This window comes from Diorhabda sublineata, chromosome 1 (assembly GCF_026230105.1).
Source record: "Diorhabda sublineata isolate icDioSubl1.1 chromosome 1, icDioSubl1.1, whole genome shotgun sequence".
NCBI classification, from domain to species: domain Eukaryota; kingdom Metazoa; phylum Arthropoda; class Insecta; order Coleoptera; family Chrysomelidae; genus Diorhabda; species Diorhabda sublineata.
The window spans coordinates 43037867-43062063 of NC_079474.1; the positions used below are offsets into that span (position 1 = coordinate 43037867).

The window sequence follows — 24197 nt, forward strand, 5'->3', positions numbered from 1 at the left end:
ATTAACGGATTTCTGTCACGTTTGTATATATTTTTCATGCAATCTCAATTAAGAAATACTGAAACACAAACACAAAACAATATTGATTATGTCATTACAGACGTTAAAGGAAAATAGAGAAGTCCTCATGAGTACTAATTGCACGGAGTAGCAGTACTGAACCAACGGAAAGCATAACAGAACTCCCCCTCGGCTAGTCCAAATAACAAAAATTAATTCAAATGGACGAGAAGCTTCAAAATATATAATTAGTAAAAAAAACACGGTGACTTGAAAATTCGATCTAGTTTCAAGAAAATACGACATTCCCTTGCATGAGAAAACTATTTGGTTGTACGTGAGTTTTTTGAATTGTGTCATTGTGTATGAATGAAGCATTTATTGCTCCGTTGATAATTTTTGGCACGGTAGTGGGCAAAATTGCAATAAATCCAAAACTTTCAGTATAATTTTCTACACCTTTACGCCCGATAGTCGATCGATCAATATTGTCTCTCTATTTCATTTCTCAATAAATCCTTTTCTACATCTTTCATTCAGTATTCTTTATCTCCTTGCAGCTCCTGTTTCTATCTATAGCGTTGAAGAAACCATTTTATCCTGTTTTTTTTCTCAGATTTTTCTCACTTTTTGTTACAGTATCTTTAGTTCATTCTCTTATTTTTTTATTGTCGTTGTCTGTGCTTATATACGTTATCACACATTATTTATTTTAAATTCCTTGTTTCTCCTTCTGATTTAGCTCTAGTACCAAATGTTTCTACCCATCTACTAACAAATTTCTTGAAAACAATATGGTTATGAAGACTAGAAATCTTGATGAACAAAAAGAAATAGGCGTAAGTAATAATTTGGAATTCTTACCTCTCAGTACCTGCGAACAAACATCACAAGGAGTGATTTTCTTATATGTATTTTCTTGAAAGTTATGCGCGTCCGGATCTCCTTTAAGCAATTCTTTTGTAGCAGCGGCCCCATTTTTCCTATATAACAAATATAAAAATGAGAAAATGAATACCACTGGGGATAGAAACAATTTGGTTTTGTATTTATCTCTGAATAATCGCTGAGGGAGAGACTCTAATAACATTTTATCGATTTCAGCATATTGAAACTGAGTTAATTTATTTTGAGGTAGAAAATAATCGAAGTTGGTTACTCCCTTCGAAAGAAAATGCTCTAATGCAGTCTTAATAAGATTTTAAACGCTTTTATAATTAACTATCTGGAACATTCGATAGCCTTGATTATAAAAGACGCCTGGAAAATGCAATATACTGATAAACCACTGACTTAACTATAGGGCGTCAATGATTAGGGCATTTATGAGAATATGAGTGGAGTTAACTAGAAAATTTGTATTAATAGGGAATTTGACGAAAAAACTTACGTTTTCACCAAGAACGAAATATATTTGGCGCAGTCAATAAGATAAGCCTAAGCCTTTCGATAGAACCATCAACAAATTGAGTTGTGTTACATAATTCATAGGTAATTTTCAAAAATCTTCTAGCTGAAAATATGGAAGGAAGATTGGGAAAGGAGACTCCCATTCAAACTTTAGGACAGAAAGACTTGCTAGTGAGAGTTTTTGGAAAATTTACCTGGAAAGAAACTTCTCTTTGTGAGTGCAGAAGGAAACTTAATAATATAAGAAAGAATGGGTTTGGGGTTCTTGTCATTTGAGAATGAAAGGTAGCGAAGAGACCAATATACTTACCAAAAAAATACAACAAATATTTTATATTGGATGGAAGCTGGTATAGAAAAGTGCAATTACCAGAGGGAATGCCATGATGAGAGAGAATTGCATTAGCGGATGTTTCTAGGACGTGACTACTTAGGAGACTCCTTTAGCGTGCTGCGAGCTCGAGGAAATATCTGGAGCAAAAATATGCTACGCCTCATCTCTGGCTTTCTTATAGGGTATTGTCGCCTCAAGAAGTACTTGAAAATACGGGATCCAACCAACTAAAATGGTCGAGACATTTGTAGTTAGGATGATGGGGACTCTGGAGCTGAACAGTGAGCTGTGAATGGTCAAATAACGTCATTAACGTCGTAGAAAGAAATTACTTCATGTGAAATATACAATTTTTAAAAGGATACTCTTAATTGGTCTTTTGATTCGACTAGAAGCTGAAAAAATATCGCAACTAGTGCTAATAAAGCATCGCTAGATCTTAAAAATGCTTGATTTTTCAATCATGGAAACGAACATGCTTCAATCAATGTTTACTTAATATCCATCGTGATTTGTACCTACACACTAGAATAAGCAATTCAGCTAATTAAATTTTGATAGTAATCATAATTGTAATAATTTCTTTGGAAGAATCCCAACGACTGCGTCATCTTTTTACATATACTTCTCTCTAATTACCAGTGAAAATCATTGACATATGCTGATATTTAACCAACACAAAACTTATATATTCATATAGCAACACGTTTTATTAGACTTCGTTGGAGAGAAAATGAAGGAATAGGAGAAGAAACGACTTTTTTAGGTAATATAAGCCTATTTAAGTGCGGTACTAGATTTTCAGTTGTTGGAATCGATTCGTTCGAGAAAATGAAATTTTATATATTTTCTGTTCATTTGCGGGGGAGTACTGAACGTATAATAAAAGAGAATTGGGGTGAAAATCCATAGTTATACTTAATGGTTATATAAATTGTCATGTTATACGTTAAATAAGGAGGATTTTTATGTTTTATTATGTAGTAGTTTTTCCTGTCTTCTCAGTTTATTTATGAGAAATGTTCATTAACATATTTTGATAGGTTGACGTTTACTTAAGTGAACTGAAAATAACGAATATTCAAGACAAATACAAAACTACTGTTTGAATTAAGTACAATACAATAAGATACGACAATAATAAATTAGCAAACACATTAAAAAGCAATACGTACTCTTCTATTTTCTTGGTGCACAGGGCAACATTTGCAAAAAATGAGAGAGTGAGGGGTGTCATTTGTATGAATCATATGAATGTCAGACACTTTGATACCTGCGGTTTTTCAATTGATAAATTTTTTGTTTTAGAATAGAAATCTCTATTTTTACTTGGTTCTATTTTCCAATTATGACACTATCAAATAACGGACATTAGTTAGTTGAGTAGAGTTGTTTGATAAAATAGATTTGCAAAAAATTTCTGTAGTAATGGGCCGTAACGTGGATATACAAACGTCCTTAATATGAATCTTCCATGTCCGGGTAGAATTTATCCTTATGTTTTTCACTGTAATAACTTAAGCTTTTTTGAAAAGCGATCTAGGTGGTTATGGAGGTAATGAACTTTTCTGTTCATGTTATAACCGAAAATATTATCAATTCTTTTCTTCATGATGACTAGTCAAATTTTATATTACATAGGCAAATGAGCAACCTCTTCAACGTTACAATTTCTTAACAATACGAGTAAACTTATCTTCAACGATTGTAGAACTATTAGGAATGCTACAGATAATCTGGTACTATCCAGTCGACTGCCTTCATTTGCAGTTCTATGAATTTTCAAATCGTAAGACTATTATCACAAAGAAGAGAAATGTTATCCAAGTCAGAAATTTCCTAGATATTAGAAAAATTATTCTACATTATTGGAGTATGGAAGCTAAAGCACCGATCCTATTTGACATCTTTTCGTCCGGTAGCGTGTAAATTAGTTAAAATTTCTTCAATATTAAGCACAGGATTACAACAAGAACTTTTCTTTTCTTTTTTCTTTCAGTCCTGCTTCTGTATTTGTTATAAAATTTTTATATCATGTATAACCTGAACTATCCATCAATAATTTCGTCTTACTGATAATATTTCCTCCATTTTGTAGCTCTCTTTTTTCCATGTGATATTTAAATTCATTAAATGTGTCCATATTGTCGCAATCTTTTCGACTCAAATGTGTTTTCTATATCTTCATTTTTTCAATTTATTTCCAATTCTATTGTTCCTAAGTTAAATTTCAATTCAATAATCTCCATAGAGTTACTATGGAGATTATGAAGAGCCTGAATCCCGTCGACGAAACCAGTCAAATTGATTAGAATAATGAAATAACAATCGACCGGGAGATTTATAGCTATTTAATAAATTTTCAAAGGTTCAAGCTTGATTCAGATAACCAAATACACTAGAGGTCTTCCTGCACAATCTGGTTCAATGTATGTTGTGATTTTTCTGTCTTTGGGAAGGTGATCTTTTATGATATTTTTGCCACAAAAAAACATTATTTATTTTACTGCTAGCTTCAAATGACGCTACTATTAATTGAGGGCAAGATAGAAGGCTGGAGAGGAATCAGAAGAAGAAAAATGTATTAACTGCGAAATATCATACAACGGACAGGCCTACACGATATACAGTCGTTAATGGACGCCGCAAAGAATAGAAAGATAATGGAAAATGTTGTAAACATCCATTAATGTATTGCATTAGAATAGAGAGAAGATTTATGAATTTTTAATAGTGGATGGAGGGCTACGCAAAAATTCAGGCGGGAGAATATTTGCATATTCTAATTTTGAGAATATTGTTTCTATTCATGCATTTAATCTTTCCAAGACAATAATAGCAAAGTACCAAACTTAAGGCACTTCTTTTTTGCAATTGTTCACTATCACAAATGTTTCACACATTTTTCACATACGAAATATATGCGATTCAGCAAGATAAGCCCTTTTACAAAGTCAAAATTGATTTTTTATACTTAGTATACTAGAAAATGAGAAAAACTCACAAAAAATTACATAAAAAATGATCCAAGTTCGACGATCCTGACTTAGTAGATATTAAGTAAGCGAGGAAAATTTACAGAAAATGGGAAAGTCAGTTGCAAAAATGATCAAAGAACGACCATTCTGAGAAATTAGTAGAAGTGGAGAAAGATTCAAAAGCAATTCCTAGGATTTAATAAGAAATTAAAGCATGCAATTTAGTTTCTCACGAAGATTATGGGTAATATCAAATATTTATTTCTCGTTTATATGGATCATACATAAACATCAATTTTCGGTGTGTTTTTACGAAACAAAATATCAGCTTAAATTAAGCTGTAAACACATAAATTTGGTATAGGTGGCGTCGGACACAAGATGCGAGGAAAATTATCCTTCCTATTATCATTTTCCATCGTTTAACGTATGTCACAATGGTGTTGACACAAAATTAAGGTTAAAAATAGGTTGTGAGAATACGATAACAAAATTTCTTTGTCTTTGTAAACAGGAAGTTGTTAATTTCCTTGACATTCGCTAGATGTTTTATATAAGTTGCATTGAAATGTCATATAAGCTGGAAATAAGAAAAATCATCATTTGGAAATCGGATCGACTAGTCAAATGCAAACCTCCCAAAAACCAAGAATTTTAACACGAGAAAGAGCAAAAAGATTAGTACGAAGAGCAAAACATAATGTGCGCGTGAATACCATATTTCAAAGAGTACTGTACCAAAGTAGTTAGCAAGGAATGGTCAAAAATACCAAAAAAAGATGAAAGTGTCTTAAATATATTGTGAACCATTAAGAACGGATACCAAAATGGTGTCCTCAACTTAGACGGATACATTTTGCCAATGAGAGAATCATTGTTATGGACGATAAAAATATTTGCCAATTCGGAAAAAAGTACACGATGGTTTTTATACGAACAATATAGAAGAGTGCTCTAACAATGTAAAATATGAAGAAAAAGTAAAATTCTCCGATAAAGTTCTGGTCTAGTGTGCGATTGCGACCAGAGGGATATTCAGACCCTATGTGGCTCGAATTAGAGGGAGGAAGCTCTTGATTCTGGAAGGTTTATCAAGAACTATCACTCTAAATAAGTTATGTTATGGCCGGAATTGCGTACTGCAATTATGTAACGGCAACTCAAAATTCGCTATATCAATATAACAAACCTTTGGTATCAAAACAAGATAACTCCACTAATTAACCTCACTGAAGTTTTTTGGGTGTTTTTATCTCACAAAATTACCTAATGAAAGATTTTGCAACCCCTGTTGCTGGATACTTGGTTGTTAATTATGGTAAAAAAAAGTTTCATTAAGGATACTTATCAAAAATATATAGTAAAATATGTTTTGCCAAAAATATTGGAACATAACGGATTTATTATACGGAGATTGATTGATTTCTCCTCTGAAAACTCAATTAAGTAAGCTTCTCATGCTTCAGTTCAACGCTCGGTATAAAACATAGACTAAAAAACTGTAAATTTCCATTCACTCTAGATAAAACTAGATGGTTCCAGATCCTTCTTTGTTCCCTCAACATCGTCGGTATTTAAAAATAGCCATAGGTATGAAAAGAATTGAAATTGTCTCTCTATCCACTGTCGAGTCGTTTGGTGAATGGTTATCCTCCTATTTTCTTATTTTATTGGCATGTGACTCAAATCCTCTTCTGAATTCGCAATTCTCAATTTAGTTCGATCCATTTATAAAATTGGTTTGTACAATTTCAAAAAATTGTTTCAATGATTCTCACATTACGTGATTTTTAGATTACGTAAAAGATATCCAGTTTCATTTATTTCCAATATTTCTACCCTCAATCTGAACATCATGTAATTTATATATCTGTTCATTTTAATTCACGAAATCTCAAAACTGTCTTTTATTAAAGCGAATTGAATTCGTAATGAAGTTCTATTATCTGGAGATCTCTGCACAATAATTTTGAGTATATCCTGTATCAGATTAATCGAAAAATTCATTGGAATTGGTGGATCAAACGAGACTTAGGATCGCATATAGACAATAATTGAATTTCTGAATGTGGTTGGACGTGTATCTGACACAAGGTTTTGATATTAACTCGATTGCAGTTATTATGAGAGCGCACGGTTGATTTGACAGGCGAGTTATTGTGATGCTCAATATAAAATTCAATATGAGAGATTCAACTATAGGATTTATTGATATTTTGTTATCAAAATCTTGGGATGATATGCAATAATTATACCCCTTGTTATATTTAATTCGAAAATATTTCTAAAGTTACGTAATATCGAATTATGGCACGTGCGATATCACCTGAGTCGAAGACTCGTTTGGTTAAAAATTTGACCTTTTTCTCTACTATTCTGCGTGATACCACAGAATATTAACAAGACAAGAAGATTCACTCTTGTTGGAATGATTGATTCGGGATTTCAAAAGCGTGCCAACACGACGCGACGTTCGCAGTTATCAATGTTTATACGAGGCTGGAACGAATGAATTTTCACTTACCGGGGTGATTTGATACTTTGTGTAAATAAAAAGACCAATTGGGACAATTTTTAGTTGTTTATTTGGTGGATATTAACAAAAAGATCCGTAAAAAGTAATAATTTGTGATATTTATAGTCATAAAAATTATATGAATACAACAGTGAAATAAGGGTTAAGTAAACAAATGAAGTTCCCTAATTAAAATTGACAAATTTTCAAATATTTAATTTGATGTTGGGATTTATTGATTTTTCTGAAGAATACTTGTCGGTTAGTAAATTTAAGAGTAATATAAAATACGTAGCATGATATAAAGTCTTAAATATTATTTATTAGAAAACTCTCAAGGATCTCCACAAGGATTTATAATAGGTACATTTTCATATAACTTATATATTGCTTCGACATTTCCATGACAATTGTTTGTCATATTCTATGATATTACTTGGAAGTAAATTCAGACCTCCAGAGCATTTAGAATTAAAAGATGCTTTATGCTTTAACAAAATATGTAGCAGCTGCTTTACCAATTGTTCATCATTAAACATTATACAATTAGTAGATGAGTTTTGCAGATCACCATATTTTTCAATAGGTGGCCAAAGCATAAAAACTTTTGAAGAATTATTACTAGTTACTATTGGTACATCGATATCTTTATCTTTTAGTGTAGTTATATTGAGCAGAACTGCAATTTGCACCTTCAAACTCATTAAAATATATCAACGTAATTGTACAACGTACAAAATTGGACTGCGATTGAATTTCTTGAATTTCCACAAAAATTTCTTGCGAACCCAATAATTCTCTAGACAATCCTGATTTAGGTTCCTTGTTTAGGGTTTCCCATGAAGTTAAAACAGAACTTATCGTTATTTTCCAACCATTTATAGAATTTATAATATTATTTATACATCGTTCCACGTATGTCACTTTTCCATATGATCGTCCGCGAAGTTAATGCAAAGTCTTCTTGATTTTTCTTATAGGGATCATAAAGATTAAGAATTGTTCCTTGTAGATTTTGTAACGTTTTTCGTTTATTTACACTCTTTATATTTGTGGGGTGAATTAATAAACACTTCTCTTCCGTTTTTAATTTCTTTACACTCAACTTATAATAATTTACTTATAAATATCACTCAAATAATTTCGGCGATCACTTTAACTATTCGTTCTTCTCATTCTTTTATATACCACAAATAGAATTTTACAAAGTTCTAGAACAAAAATAAACACAAGAAATAAATAAGTAGACATTCCTAGAACTTATTAGAAGAAATACTGCAATAGACCGCCTTCTATAATAAAAAGTTCATCAAAGGTGCATCCGCTATTTATAAAAAAAGATTAAAGGCGCCGCGCGAATTCACGGGTTTTTAAAATTTCATTGTAGATGGACAGAGCCAGCTTAAGGACCCATTTCGCGAGCTTGTTCGTAATAATTTTAAAAGATGAGGTACGTCATGTATATATGTATAAACAAGTTTGATATTATCTACCCAAAAAGTAGAATTGTCTGGTATTAAATTGAGAAGTTTGTTAGCCAATTTTCTAAAACTAGATCCTTTTTCTGAGACAATATCTATAACATTAAAACCCTCTCGATTTAGTTTCCTTCCCTTTACTTTCAAGTAATACATATTTCGTTCAAGGAAATGTAGCTTGCACAATCTTTATTTATAACTAAATTGATTAGGCCTGTTTTGAACGTTGATATCTAAAAATATTAATAACAACTTCATCCCAAGTTGGTCATGGGATCAAAAATCTTCTTTTTTTTATTCCTACTCCATTTTAGGCGGATTGCCTGTTCATTCTTCGCAGCATGCCCATTGCCTCAATTGATGGTAAGATTATCACTCCATCTTTTTCGTGGCCTTCCCATACTTCTTTTTCCCAGTGGTGAGTTGTCTCGTGCTATCCTTATTATTCTTTCCTTGCTCATTCTACTTACAGCCCGACAGCCTGTGTCGGAACTGGACTGTGCAAAAGATGACGACACACGCGAGAAAAAGGACACAAAGATGGAAAAAGAAAAATGTACTACGATTTGCAACATGGAACATCAGATCTCTCAGCACTAGAGAGCAATAGATAACAAAGGAACTAAATTATCACAACATCGACATTTGCGCCCTATAGGAATCCAAGGCCAAAAACAATACGAAGAATACCTAATGATCTACAGTGGGGTCAAAAAACAGTAAAGGGCCAAGGAAAGAGTATTCAAACGTACACGAATATCAACATAGTTAATTATTCATTATTCACATTAAAAAAAATAAGTCCATTTACTGACTATCTGGAAGAACATCCATTAACACACCACTTTCGTGTTCCATCTATTCCATATAAATTCCAAATATTAAAATTGCAGATTAGTTCAAGATATCATTTGAAAAAATGGAACGCGTTGTGTCGAAACTCATGGACTTCACTACAAAATATTGTGTGATCAAGACGGATAAAGTTGTAAGTATAAATGCTCCTGAAGCTGATTATTTTATATGAATAACTTGAATAAGGCACTATACATCTGTTCTTCAGAAGCAACTGCTTCTTAAATTTTATCTTCAAGCAAGCAAAACCGTAGAAACTAATTCTGGCCCTTAATCATTATATTGTAATATTTCCAACTATAGCACTGTTGCATCTTAGGGCACCAGATATGAATCCCTTACTTTTAGTTTTCATTTTCTACAAAGGATTCTAATAATTCTAATACTATTGGAGTGGTATGATCATAGTGTGATGGAATATACATTGATGGAATATACAGAGTCTGTAATTTGGAGTGAATTCAAATGTTGACTTTCCTTTGATAATAATCATACCACCGAGGTAAAATTTGAAATTGTGATTTTTATATACAATAATGCATACAGATTATCCAAATAGGACTGATTTTGTTGAAATGCGACACTGCCATTTCATAGGGGAAAAAACTTTCGTGTATCCTCATAGAAAGTCCAAAAGATTAAAATCTGGGGATCTTATTGGCAATTCCCTTGATCCTCTTCTATCTATGGATCTACTTAGAAATATGGCATCAAAGAACGAAAAATGGGAAGAGACAGCAACTGACTTTATTCGGGACAATACCATGTCTACAATTAGAACAAAAATTATGGTGCCAATCTCATAACTTGATTTCCTACAATATCTGTACCTGAATTTTTTCTGAATAAATGAGTTTGTGTTCTAAATTAATCTCCGTATCCAATAATATGTAGGGTTTTCTTCAAAAGATTTTACTTTACTAATAGTCGATATTGAATTTCAAAATGCTTCAATAATATGCCGACGACGTCATGTGCCGAAACTGAAGATGATCTTAAAAAACCATTAAATACTTTTAATGCTGAAATTGACATAACTAGTAGAAGAGACGTAGAAGATCTTATATCCAAACAAACATATGTTTATGGAACAAGAAAAGAAGTTCCTAAAAAGCTGGATTCCGAAAAAAGGGAAAGAATATGAAAGAACCTTCTTTTACTTTTTGGATTTTGCTTTGGAGAATTCCTTCATATTATACCAGAAAATCAGTGCTAGACTATCAGATGGACCTTGTCAAACAAATGCTGGAGAAGTACCTTGAACGCCTTGAACATGAAGATCATCTATCATTACATCATATATTTTCCAGATAAGAAAACTAAACCGACGCGTCAGTGTGTAACATTTGTTGCAGGAAAAGGAATAAAAGGAGAAAAAGGATCAGGAAGGAAACCAGATACTTTTGTCTGGATTGTGATGTTCTGTTGTGTCTGGTTCTGTGTTCCAAAACTTATCACACTAGTGATAAGACAGAAAAGAAACTGGTGAAAGTTGTGAGGGGTAAATCTCCAATTGGAACACGGAATAGATGTCGACCACGAAACAGGACAAAATAGAGACGGGAGGAGGAAAGATATCGAAGAAGGAACAGGCAATACACCTAATATGTTGACAAATTTCATTACATTACACTTTTTATTTAAACAATAAACCAAAATCAAAAATACGACTAACGGAATTATTGAATTGCATCCAAATTATAGACTCTTATAAGTAAACTGTGTTGTTGTAAAACCATCAACTCAATCACTGAAAATAATTTTTCTAAATGAATCATGTTTTGAAATAATGTTCAATTACTGTTACACTCACTTCAATCAATAAATCTTCATTAAGGTGTCCTAATTAGAAAGTTTAGAGTGGATTTGGATTATTTTATTTGTTACTGGCCATAATTGAGTATCGTTAATCTATATATCATCTAGAACAATGTTTCCTAATTTTTTTTGTGCCCCACTCAATCTCTTCTAAAATTCTTATGCCCCCCTTTGTAACAAAAATGAAATGATGACGCCTAAACCACATATATTGGACTGGTCAAACAAATTTATAATATTTATTGACTTCAATTATTTGAGAATTTTTTCTTTTCTATCAATTGGCACTGAAATCTAGCATTCCATTAGAATAACTCAGAGCAAAAGAGTTAAATAGTGTAGTTTCCATTTTCCAATTTATTGCCTTCTTTCACAATTAAATTGCGTAAGCCTCACGTTGGGAAACACGTGCCTAGAAGCTTGATGGTTTGAGTTATAGCGTGTAAATTGTTAACTTACAATTCGATTGATTGAGTTGTTGGTTTTAAAACAAGTTTCGAAAAGTGAACATCAAAAAGTGAGCTAAGACAGTAGCGAAAGAGATGATAAATAAGATGATTTTTACCTCATAGACATGATCGTTGAAACTGCATGATACATTTGGTTTTTTCTAGATTCAAAAAATATTAACAAACATCATTGAACAAATTCAAGAAGTCAAAAATACTACGAATGGTGTATACAAAGGTTATTTGATATATTTTAAAAATTAATCTCTTCATTTCTCTTAGTTTCTGGTACATTTTCAATAACAATAAATTACGATTTAATTTTGGTGTACCAAATAGTAGATAACACTTTGTGCTTCATGACTTCAATACAAATAATTATAAAATATTCTAATTCTGCTAATTATAGCATCAAATCGATGATTTTTTGGTTTTCATAATAAATTGTCTGAATTAAATCAAGCTACACATATAAAAAAAGTTTTTTATCTTATAAAACCATAAAACTGGTGTCAATGTCAATGACAGTGCCAAACAATATATAAAAGAAGTAAACGAAGCGAAAATATTATAAAAAACAATATTAGACACATCTTAACATAATAAAAATAATTACTCACAAAGTGGGACCTTAGAAATATAAGGTTTGTTCCAATAGTACCAGTGCTACTTTCATATTTCCCATCAATTTACCGGGCGATATGGGATGGTGCATAGAATCCAAGAAATCGTTGGCGTTGGTGTGAGTTGTTACCGTCTCTACGTGTTAGTTCGAATAACGAGTAGGTCTTAATGGAGCTTTTTCTAAAAATATTTTCGCCTTTTTTGGAAGACAGCCAGAAATATAACCAACTACTACCAACGTAGTCAGATCTTCTCCCACATTCATAAAAACACCTCAGTTTGAATTTCAACCCAATAGAGGTTCATGTTGAGACAAACTGCAGAGAATACGAGAAAACAAAAATTGACACCTGTGTTTTACTGATCTTGGAAAAGCCTTTCATACATAGATAGATAGAGATGAATTGAAACTTATTTAAAAGCATTAGAACAAACATAACGTCAGAAAGCAACATGAAAAATTGTAATATTTGACACAAACAATGGAAGTAGGACAAGGTTGCATATTAAGTCCATTGTTATGAATAAAAGATAAAGCTGAAAAAGAGATATGAACCAGTCTAAAAAGCTAAAGTAGGGCACTGGAAAATGGACCAAGCTGCGTTGACGGAAATATACTACGATGATAACATGGTCATGTTTGCAGAAGACTAAGATCTCCAAATCAAAATCTCGCACTGTACAACTAAACATTCTAAAAATACAGTAAGAATATTAAAGGATAAACATGAGCACAAAAACAAAGACACACCACATCAAAATAGGAAATTAAACGAGTGAAACACTTTAAATATCTCAGCTCAATGATAGCAGGAGATTTAAATTAGTCAAAGAAATAACAAAAAGAACAACTATCGCTGGTAAAGTATTCAACGAGATAAAAACATTTTTTCTATAGATCAATGAAATGCCCAGGACATAAAGGATTACAATAAGAATATGGAACAATAAGAGTTACAAATAGAGGAAGACCAGGGAATACCCAGATGGACGAAATTAATAAAATGACTGAGAACAAAGAAAAGAGCCCACACGATGTACAATCATAAACAAAAGAAAGAAAGAAAGAAACGGAGAGAAATACGTAAGAAAGAAAAAATTGTAAAAGTTTTTCGATTTTTAGGGAAAATAGGTAGAATATTTTTGGTGAAGAATCGATTATAACCCTGAAAAAATACGACAATCATTCGGAATTATTAAGATCAAGAAAGCAATGCATAGTGGGATCAAAATTCTGACGTTCAGAGATTGTACTATGCCTAAGGCAGATCTAAAATTGAGGACGCGTTTTTTTTTAGAGCTAACTACATAATAAACACTTTCAGACTATGTACTATGCCTAAGTAGGGGGTAAGTTTGAGTTTGATAATGTTATTTGGAGCTAATTATTGCTGATGCACATTCCGAAACTTGAGATTGCTGTTAACTAACATTAAAATGGACATCATACAGCATCCTTTGACATATATTAATAGTATACTTCAAATAAGTTTTTCAATATTCATAAATTCAGATTTAATATCTCGAGAGTTACTAGAAGTATTGACAATACGTTTTGCTTGCTTTCTCCACCGACAAATATTTTGAAAGTATCGTCAGTTCACAGGATGTATTCGATTTGTAATCTTGTTAGCACCCAGTTTGATATTTTTAATTGTCGGATGTATGTAGAATCCTGGTAGGTAGTTGGGGATTATTTTGCTCAACCAATGCATCAATAAAAACATAAACAGGGCTCTATGCCCTAAATATAAAAATTGGACCGTTTCCACTAAAAGGATTATCTAGAAATTCTTATGGTATTAAATGTAAGTTATATGTATGAATGAAGAGCTACTTTGTAAGAATTTTATTTATAATTTATATCAATTTCTAATATCTTTGTATGCACCATTAAAAACTACAGAAGAAGTTCGAATATATATCAAAATGTATTATTAATTATAAATTTAATAATATATCCGTTGAAATTGATCTAAATGTCAAAATACGAACTCAATCATTTTGATGAACAAAATTTTGATTTCTTGAGATAATATCGAATAATTATGAATTCCATTCAGACTTTCTCCATATATATCTTTCACAGTTCAAGAAATTCTGATTGTTGAAGCTCTTGTTGAAATTAATCAAGGTGTACAATAAATAGACACATTTATGTAGAAGTTATAAGGCGTGGATTCATATATTTTGCTTAATATATGATTCCATTTTTAGAAGGCACTCAATATTTCATCTATATAAGGGTGAAAACATATAGAAATTATGCTGTAGACGTTCATGACTGTTTGCTAATTTAACTATTTTATCTGAAGCAATTTTAACCATACAAATGATCCTAAATGATTGGATATTATTGTAGATCATTTTTTAACGTTACGTGAATCTTTAAAATATACATTTTGAGTTAAATAGAAGTATTGAGTGAAAATTTTTGAAAATACATTTTGATATACGTATATAAGTTTCACCAAAAAAACAAATAAAAGAAAAACGGTCAAATCACAACAACTCAACAAAAATTTGAATGAATAGAAACCAAAAAATACTTACTTTGGTTCTGTTTCTGGTGGTGGGGTTTTAAGACTTTTAAAAGCCTTGAGCCATTTATTTTTCATGCTTGCTTGAGATGCGGATGACATTTTACGTTCGCGAGTTACCGTATCTCCTTCGAGTTTATTCGAAAACAATTCTTTCTGCAACAAGAAATAGAGATTAAAACACAGTCTGTAATAATATTCACCGAGCTCCATTTAAGTACACACTCACGTCTTGAGAAGAAAAATTTTATAAAGGTGTGTGAACGTTACTAAAATGTTCAATTACGTGTAAGACCAAGTCTCTCCCTTCTGGAGAATTGTTACTCCTTATACAGAATCGAACATTTTATATTAACAAACTAAAAATGAAATTAGTGAGCTACACTACCGAGGCTATAAACATTTGACATTAAATGCAAGTTAATTACATTAATATTTCAGTATAATTTCAATACAAAATATTGATACTTGACGAATATAAAATTATCCAGAAATTCCAACTGGGTTTAATGGTAATGTTTAATAAATTTTGTCGTTTAATTAGTGATTGTTTGTTTAAAGTGGTATTACATCTTTCTAAACAAATGTAAAGTTTCTTAAAAATGATTTTGTATATAATTCAAAACCTGTAGATGAGATTTGGATCTACCAACACGATGCTGAACTAAACCAAGAGTCTGAAGAACGGTACGAGCCCCATATTTCAATTCTAAAGTACGTAAAGGTTTATTAATTAGTAAATAAGATCTTAGCATTAGTTTTTTGTGATGAAATCATCTCTACGTATAAAACAATGAACTATTTTAATATTTTGGATCACCTGACTGAGTTAGGGACTTATTTATGTAGGATATATTTGATTTTCAGAATGGCCGTGATAGAGGAAAATTTTTCCTTTGCAGTGTGGCGCGAAGAATAAAAAGAAGAAAAAACCCTAATGATGGTAAAGAGAATGGCACTCAAGCAGCTTTTGAATCTAACGAGTGTGTTAATTGGGTATGCATTGCTGTAGGGGCGGTTGTACTGTTCCCTCTCATCAGTAATTTGGTTCCCGAGGTTATGGGAAAACCTGCTACACCAAAGATCGACGATGTGGCGTTTGGAGATGTTTGGATGAACTACCGTTTTGTGGACAGTAGAACGAAAGTAATAGCAGTCGAGGAAGTGTATCTCGACAATGTACCAGATGGAATGAATTAGAACATCAATGGGATGGTGCAAGGATTGTTTTTTGTGATAATTTGACTTGATTTGAGGTCTTCTTCAAATGAAATTCTAATTAAACACGAAAAACTGTCACAAAATATGTAAAGTTGAAGATAATAACACAATTATAGTCGGGATCACTCCAGCGCTGCAAAGATGATTGTTTGGGTCCACCGATAATATAACTTTATCTATGAACTATTTGCTGAAACTTTAAGTAATAACATAATTATTGAAGTTACCTATTTGTGACTGAACAATTTATTTAGTTCAAATCGTTTACCTCCAGTTATTTTAAAATTACAAATTCGTATACATATTTTAAACCCTCATTTCAACCAACAATGATAGAAGGTGTATAATTTCTCATTTTCCAGGGTATTTTTTGGTTAGTTCAACGGTTTTGCTCAATGAATTTTTTATTCGGTGGAAGTAATTTTAATCTCTTGACGCGCAATTTGAATCAACAAAGCGTTGGGTCACAGTTGTAATTAGGCAGTTTTTGGTAGAATTCATTGCATGCACAGATGGTTTAGGTATTCCATACGACAAGAAACTCACTGGTTTTATTTGTTATAGTTATATTGGAACCCTTAGTATTCGATATATAAAAATACAAAGTGAAAACTGATTGTAGAAGAATTTGAAAATATCTAGAAGCTTAATATGTTAACAAAAATTGATTTCTCTTGAAATTTCATTATTAATGTTGAGAACTACTTAGTATTGAATGCTTTTATGCACTGATATTGTTCTAGTATCTAGAGCAATAGCCCTTGACATTTTTAGATATATTATTTTCTTATTACCCTTATAAATTTCCTCCCATCAAATTAATTATTGATCTAGTAATTATGTGATGAATTGTCTTGATTGTAGGTTTTCTTGAATTAAAATTTGAGTTTAATTGAAACTGAAAGAACTTTTTTGCGGGTCTTTATCAAAATATAATTTAACATTCAACAAACAAACAAATAAAATTCAACAAAATTATCACATATTTATTTTGTTTCTGTAATAAAGTCCTGTCGGCTTTATTTTGTTTTAAACATAAAATTGCTGTCATTACCAAATATAAGCTAGGAATAAGACACAGTGAAATAACATGATTACTTCTTCCTGAATTATGTAGCATGATAGGATGTTAAAAAAACCTTTTCATAAAAACATCCTGCATAAACCCAGCCTGTTATTTATAGATACTGAAAAATCTAAATAACAGAGAATGTTTTCGTTAATCATCAAAGCTCTTTATGGAATGGTATGTTTTAGAAGACTGAATTATTGCAATAGCATCTGTGTTTGTGGAACTTCTCTAGATATTTTTTCTTTGATTATCAGACGAAAACAAAATTTTTCACTTACCAAATGGGTTTTCAACGTTACCCAACCCATTTTAGCGCGCGAAAATCTCACGATAATAAACGTTATTTAACCAAAATGTTGTGGGAAACGTAACAGCAACGTACAAAATCACAATCAACAACAATATCACAGCAGGTTATTTGAAAAATATTCAACAATACACACGACAACACGATAGAATCGATGAAAAACAAGCTATTCAATTTCGAAAGTAGTAAGCACGCTTTTAGGATCCGTTCAGGAGCTAGGACAACAATTTATTGATAATCCTGATTGCGCAAATTGTCCTTCGCGCAGATTGCAGCTGAAATGTGGACCGAATAAGGGCGAAAAGGCACGAGGAAGTTTATAAGGTAAAGTTTGAATTTTTGAATGGTTGCTACCTGGAAATGTAATTCTGTAAATTAATGTTGAATTATTGACTGAGGGCTGCAACAGCAGTAAATTCTGAAGTAAGAAAATGAGAAAAAATAAATAATACACATTGACTTGGATTCATAGAGTCAAAAAATAATTATAACTAGTTGAATTACACTGAAACTTTTTGAAAAAATCGCACTAAAATTGGCCGACCAAAAACCGTTATCAATGCCGAAAAATCAATTCAACTTGATCGTATAGACACCGTTGAAGGTGAGATAGCGGTGGCCGTGAAGATATCAAAAGAAAATGTGTTCACAATTATGTATAAACATTCAACTATGAGAAAGCTTTTTTCAAAGTGGGTGCCGCGTTTACTCACAGTCGATCAAAAACAACAACGTGTTAATGATTCAGAGATTTGTTTGGCCATGTTTATACATACTAAATCCGATTTTTTGCATCGATATGCGAGAATGGATGAAACATTGATCCATCACTTCATTCCGGAATCAAAACGATCATCATCTGAGTGGACTGTGAAAATATTGTTCACTGACTATCTTCAAAAATGGGAGATTATGCACCGATTCACAAGCCGATGGCAATGATCATTGAATTGAGCGAAGTACATTTCAATTTGCTCTCTAATCTACCGGATAAACCAGATCTGGCCCTCGGTGACTACCGGGTATTGGTTGATCTCAAAAAAATAATCGCCGGTAAGAAATTTAGGTCAAATGAAGAAGCAATTGTTGAAACTAAAGCCTATTTTGAGACAAAAGTCAAATCTTTCCATAAGCACGGCATCAAAAGGCGTTGGAATGATTGTATTGCTCTTGAAGGCGATAACATTGATGGCAAAAAAATGTTTTTTTCTTAATTAGTCACACGACTTATTGAGTCATGTGTTAGCTTGTTTATCCTGTATATTTCTCTCTTTGATTGCTGTGTCGAGTGTTCCATCTTGTGTAATTTTCATTCCTAAGAATCTATATTCTTTGCTATGCTTTATTTTTGTCCCGTTCTCCAAGTCCATTTCCTATACTCACCTATGAGTTCTATGAGTCATGTAGCTTAAATCATCGTGCTATTACTATTTGGTCGCCTGCATAGCATTGCGTCTATAGTGTAGCGTTGTCACTGGAGTGCCTGCTCCAAGTAGATCTTGAATAGCGTTGTCCGTTTGCTGAAGTGTACACTATCATATGCCTTCTGTAGATCTATATCTAATAAGTGGATTGCTTGTTCTATTGTAGTTTTTTCTGGATTATTTTGTAACACAGTGATCAAATGTGGATCTGCCGGCCGTTCCACTTCAAGGTCCTTACATTCTCTTTAGATTTTGAATTGTGGTATTTTGCACTACATCCTCTAATTGCACTGCCTCTATAGTTTTCGCATTAATGTCTGCTGGGTTTCTTTAGGATTATCGACATTATGAAAGATATCCATTCTATCACTTTTGTAAAAACATAATTCGATAATTATTTCACAAACTTTTTTTTCTAAACCTCACAGAAATCTAAACATTAGAGAATCAAGTACTACTCTGTGTTATTCGTCTAGGGTGAGATCAAAAAATTTTGCCTTTCTCTTTAAGTTGAAAAAAATACTTTTACTGTGACTATTTCTTTTATCTCATTTCGTAGAATATCCTTAGTATAAGATGACTAATATGTAAATCATTTGAGCGAAATGAAAAATGAAATTTTTCACTTGGGTCCAATTGGTTGGTTCGTGGATTTTTATAAAAAACTAATTTCTATTCATGAAAGTAACAGTCAATAAATATTGTCTGAGATATAATAAGAGAAGGTTCAATGAGTATTTTATGAAAAACATAAAATTTTTCTTTTCCTTTCGAAAATATTCTATAGAAAAACAAAGATATATATATACTGAAATATATCGATAGAAGCAAAATGTTTGAAGATCGTGACAATTCTAACAGTTCTATTTTTCTCTTTGATATACTATGCAAAAAATTCTTTGCCTCGTCTTCTGTCGGGTTTCCGAGTTCGTGTAAAGCACGCAAATAGCGATTTCGTTTCAACCTAGGTATAAAATCCAGTGAAACCTCCTACAGATGTGATGTCGTTAATCATAAAACTACCCTCTGTTGAAACAACAAAACCCCAATAACTGGTATTTAATAGAATATTCGGAGTATAATGCTTTACCTGTGAATTAATGGCACTAAGATGTATCTGTGCAACTCTAAGGTCGAACCTCTTCATTGATATGTCTTCTTGCAATTCGTTGGCTTTGTTATAAAGTGATGATTCCACGGACTTTTGTTGCATGCGAAGCAATGTATCTATAGAATCTTGTATTTGACGAATTTGCACATCTAAATCCAATGCTTCTTTTTTTAGGACATCGTGACTTGGTTTTAGTTGTACTGCTGATAGTTTATCTATCACTAGTTCATCTCTTAAGGGTGGGGGTATTCCATCCTGAAACAATAGAAAAATGGAAAGGTACATTTTAACTGTTTTGCATGATTCAGTTGTTATTTATTTTGTTGATTTTGTTTATTAACATTATTTTCTTCTTTCCGCTTCGTTATTTGTTGGCGAGTAAACTTAAACTTACTTAAACTTAAACGTACTTAAACACCTGAAATCTCTTGCAAACACACCTAAAATCGATGTAATCAATAGTAGCAAAACAATGAAGCTTTCTGATAAAAAAAACGCTATGAGTTTTGACAGAATACTTTTTTATTTTAAATGTGCAAGGGCGGGGTGGTTGTACAACCAACATTGAAGGCAGTACCTTCAATGGATCAGTATCAATTCACGATACTTTGCCCAGTTGTTTTGGCAGGCGTCAACTTCATACTTAAGTTATTATTTATATGTTATTTATGAGAAGAAAACTATAGATATTAGCAATCATTTAGATTTTTTATAGCAAACAATAATTAACAGTTTTTGTCAGTTTTGATTAATTTTCGGGGCTGGAAACTTCGGACACATAACTTCTATGAAAAATTTAGAAAAATGAAATGTGAAAACATCTTAACTAATATTTATTTCAAGTTTATGTTCATTATAACTTCACGATTAGGGTACAGTAGTTTTGGAACATTCGAAAGTTGAAGCTCAAATTTCAAAGTAATATTGCTTTTACGAGTTTCCACATTAATTTCCAGCTCTATTTCATCCACACTTCTGATCCATTCTAGATTTCTCAGAAATTTCTAGCTCATGTTCGGTCAACTATACCACTATATACACTAAAGTTGCTTTATTTCCAACAAGTTTATTTTTCGTCTCAACATATTTATTTTATCCATAGTGGTATAAAACCAATTGACTGACTTTATGGTAACAGTTCACGGATACGTTGAATTTTGAAGATTAAAACTGAAAAATATGAAAATGGCTTTAAAAACGTATATGACAAAGATAATTGAGCAAAACGTACAAAAAAAGCAATAAGAGGTACACAAAAAGACCAATGAAGTAAAATATATTACGAAGAAAATCATAGATAAGGAAAGATATGGGAAATAAAACCATGGAACAAAAGAGGATTATCAGGATTGTAAAATTAACTAATTCAAGAATTTCAAGAAGAAATGTGGATTATATTGCAAACTAGAGAAACAAAAGAAATGATTAATGGGAAATTGAACTAGAAAATGAACATTTGTTAATATTTAATCAGGTTGATACAAAAAGTAGAGCAAAAGAAAGAACTGAAAAGAATAAAATTTAAAGAAAAGCCCAAGAAATACAGTGTTAAGTGACACAGAAGAAGCTTGCTAAAGACAGATTAAGTATACTGGGAATCCAAGATGAGAGGCATCTAGAGCTAAAAAACTATGAAACACGAACAACCGATACAAAGAGAAGCAGTTAAACAAGAAGTAGAAAAGCTGAAAAGATATGAAGCAGTTTGTTACCGGATAATAGATAAAATAACTGGGAACAAATCAAAAAGTATACCTTTGTTTCATATCGACTGAAGAAAACATATTGTAATAGTTTACAACAAATAGGAGTTGAAGAAAATTGAGAAATAATATCAAAAGTATATATGAAAAAACAAGGAATCAGGCGAGGAAAAATAATGACTAATCCGAGGATTTTACTGCTGAAGAAGGGTTAATACAGGGGAGTATCGAGTCCGGCACTATTTATAATGATAATGATGTATTGAAAAAAGTGGAAACATAAACGAAGCAGATAAAAGTAGGATTCAAGAAATATTGAAAATGGTTGAAATCACTGAATTTTTTTTTGCCGACAAAAATAATGGTATTGAGAAAAAATGCTGAAAATCAAATTAAATTAAATACATTTGGAACAAGTGAGGAATATCGAATATTTAATTGACCTCATTTATGATAACCAAAATTGGGTACTTACAAACTCAGTTAAAAGCAAAATTCAAGCAGCTCAATTCAAATATTCACGCAGAGCTGAAGATGTCACCAGAAAAGATCGAAGAAGAAACCATAAGGCAAGACTTGAATAGGGAACCTGAGCATAAAATAAATTAAAAACAAATGCCTAGAAGGTTTGGACATCTTTGTAGAATGGAGAGTAATAGATCAGCAGAAACGATTTGACAAGGTAGATAGGTAGAAAGAGAAATCTTGGATAAACACAATTGTCGCAATTTTAGAAGAAAAAAAAACTATTATCAAAATGGTGGGAATAACAAAGAGTGACAGAAATTTGTGCCTGAATCAGAAAACTGTGAAACGCAACACACAAAAAGGGTACACAATGGTATATTCTTATATATTTATGATCCTCAAAATCAAAAGATTACGGAGATTGCGGTGTTACAAAAATAAAGAAGCAAAGTGAAGAAAAGAATATAATAATAATGTGAATCAACCACAACCATTTAGTACCTTTTTTAGTTCACTATATTATCTTTATTAAACTTGTTTCTATGAAATTCATAATCTGCTAACCTATTATTTCACCGATTAAAAATAATACTCACGTTAATTTGTGAGTCTTGCATTTCTCCTTCTATGACATCTGTTGGTTGTGGAGGAGGTTGAGGAGGAACAAAGATTCTTCGTAAAATCGGACCTCTTCCTTGTGGGACGGGTAACGATCGAGAAAGGTGAGTGAGGTCGGATATAGCAGAAACAGCCTTACATTGAGAGATAAGGCTCTCATATCTTCTACTTTGATCCATAGACTGAAAAAAGAATAATTATGAATTACTTCATAGTAAATGTAAATTATTTACCTGGCAAGAAAATTCTTATTCAAATTAACTACTTCGAAAGAGAATTAAATGAACGAACAGTTCAAAATCTTGACATGAAATATGCGTGAATGAATATTTTTAACTCAAGCAGGTCATTATTGCAAATTTTAACGAATTGCTTTGCGCAAATGTGATAAATATAATCTAGAGAAATGTACACCGAAGCTAATATGTCACCACCCTTATTTAACACATTTGGGATAACACTTCATATGTTTTCGTTTTCATTTTCATATTACTAATTTATTATTTCCTATTTATTTGGATTTGGCGAATGCGATAGTAAATGCGAATATTCGCCAATGCGAATAACGAATATTCGCTCCATCACAAATATATAGGGGAAAATGATCACCATTTGTATGTGGGGCACATTCGTTTGTTTAACAGAAAAACTGAACGGCACACAAACAGGGCTTTGCTTGTGTGTATAGTCTTACCGACCACTATGTACAGCTAGAATAGCAAGACTTTTTGCTTTTGCAATTCATTGAAATGATTTTAATGTGTAATAACTTCTAAAATAACAACCAAATGTATAATTACCTACTTCAAATCTGATTTTACAAACACTGTATAACAATGTCATTCGAAAATGATTGCGAACATCTCATTTAAATTGATTGTAAATATTAGAATTATCAATAAATAAACTAAAAATGAACGATTTCATTTTTTATTATATTTCTAAAGTATGATTTATCTACTACGAGTTAAGTCCCTTATTTATTGAGTTAGTTCTTTGATACATAAATATTTCTGTGATAATTGATAAAAGGTTAACGACTTTAAGTACGTGGGGTACATTCGTACAAATATCATGAGAAAAATGGCGATAAGCCTTCAGCCTTTTGGTATAATAGTTTCAGACTGTTTTGTATTAAAATTAAACACATAGTAAAAAAATAGAATCTAAAGTGTACTAAGGGTAACCACTTTCCGCTAAATACTTTTTTGACATCAGTTTTAGAGACAAGGTGTTTTACTCATCGGAAAGATCTCCCAATTTTCTTTTAGA

At 31.8% G+C, this 24197-nt stretch overlaps 1 protein-coding gene across 12 annotated transcripts in view; it reads right to left on the reverse strand.

Moving 5' to 3' along the window:
• LOC130443898 (uncharacterized) overlaps positions 1-24197 on the reverse strand; it is a 208569-nt gene that overhangs the window by 79919 nt on the left and 104453 nt on the right. For 9 of the 12 annotated variants that reach the window (XM_056778788.1, XM_056778805.1, XM_056778871.1 and 6 more), the window contains 5 exons: positions 22904-23107; positions 20116-20391; positions 15015-15157; positions 11954-11998; positions 865-983 (listed from right to left, as the gene is read on the reverse strand). In XM_056778788.1, the coding sequence (XP_056634766.1) occupies positions 865-983; positions 11954-11998; positions 15015-15157; positions 20116-20391; positions 22904-23107 (787 nt within the window). The remainder of the gene's footprint in view (positions 1-864; positions 984-11953; positions 11999-15014; positions 15158-20115; positions 20392-22903; positions 23108-24197) is intronic. The other 3 variants (XM_056778796.1, XM_056778844.1, XM_056778820.1) reach the window with 1 other exon arrangement.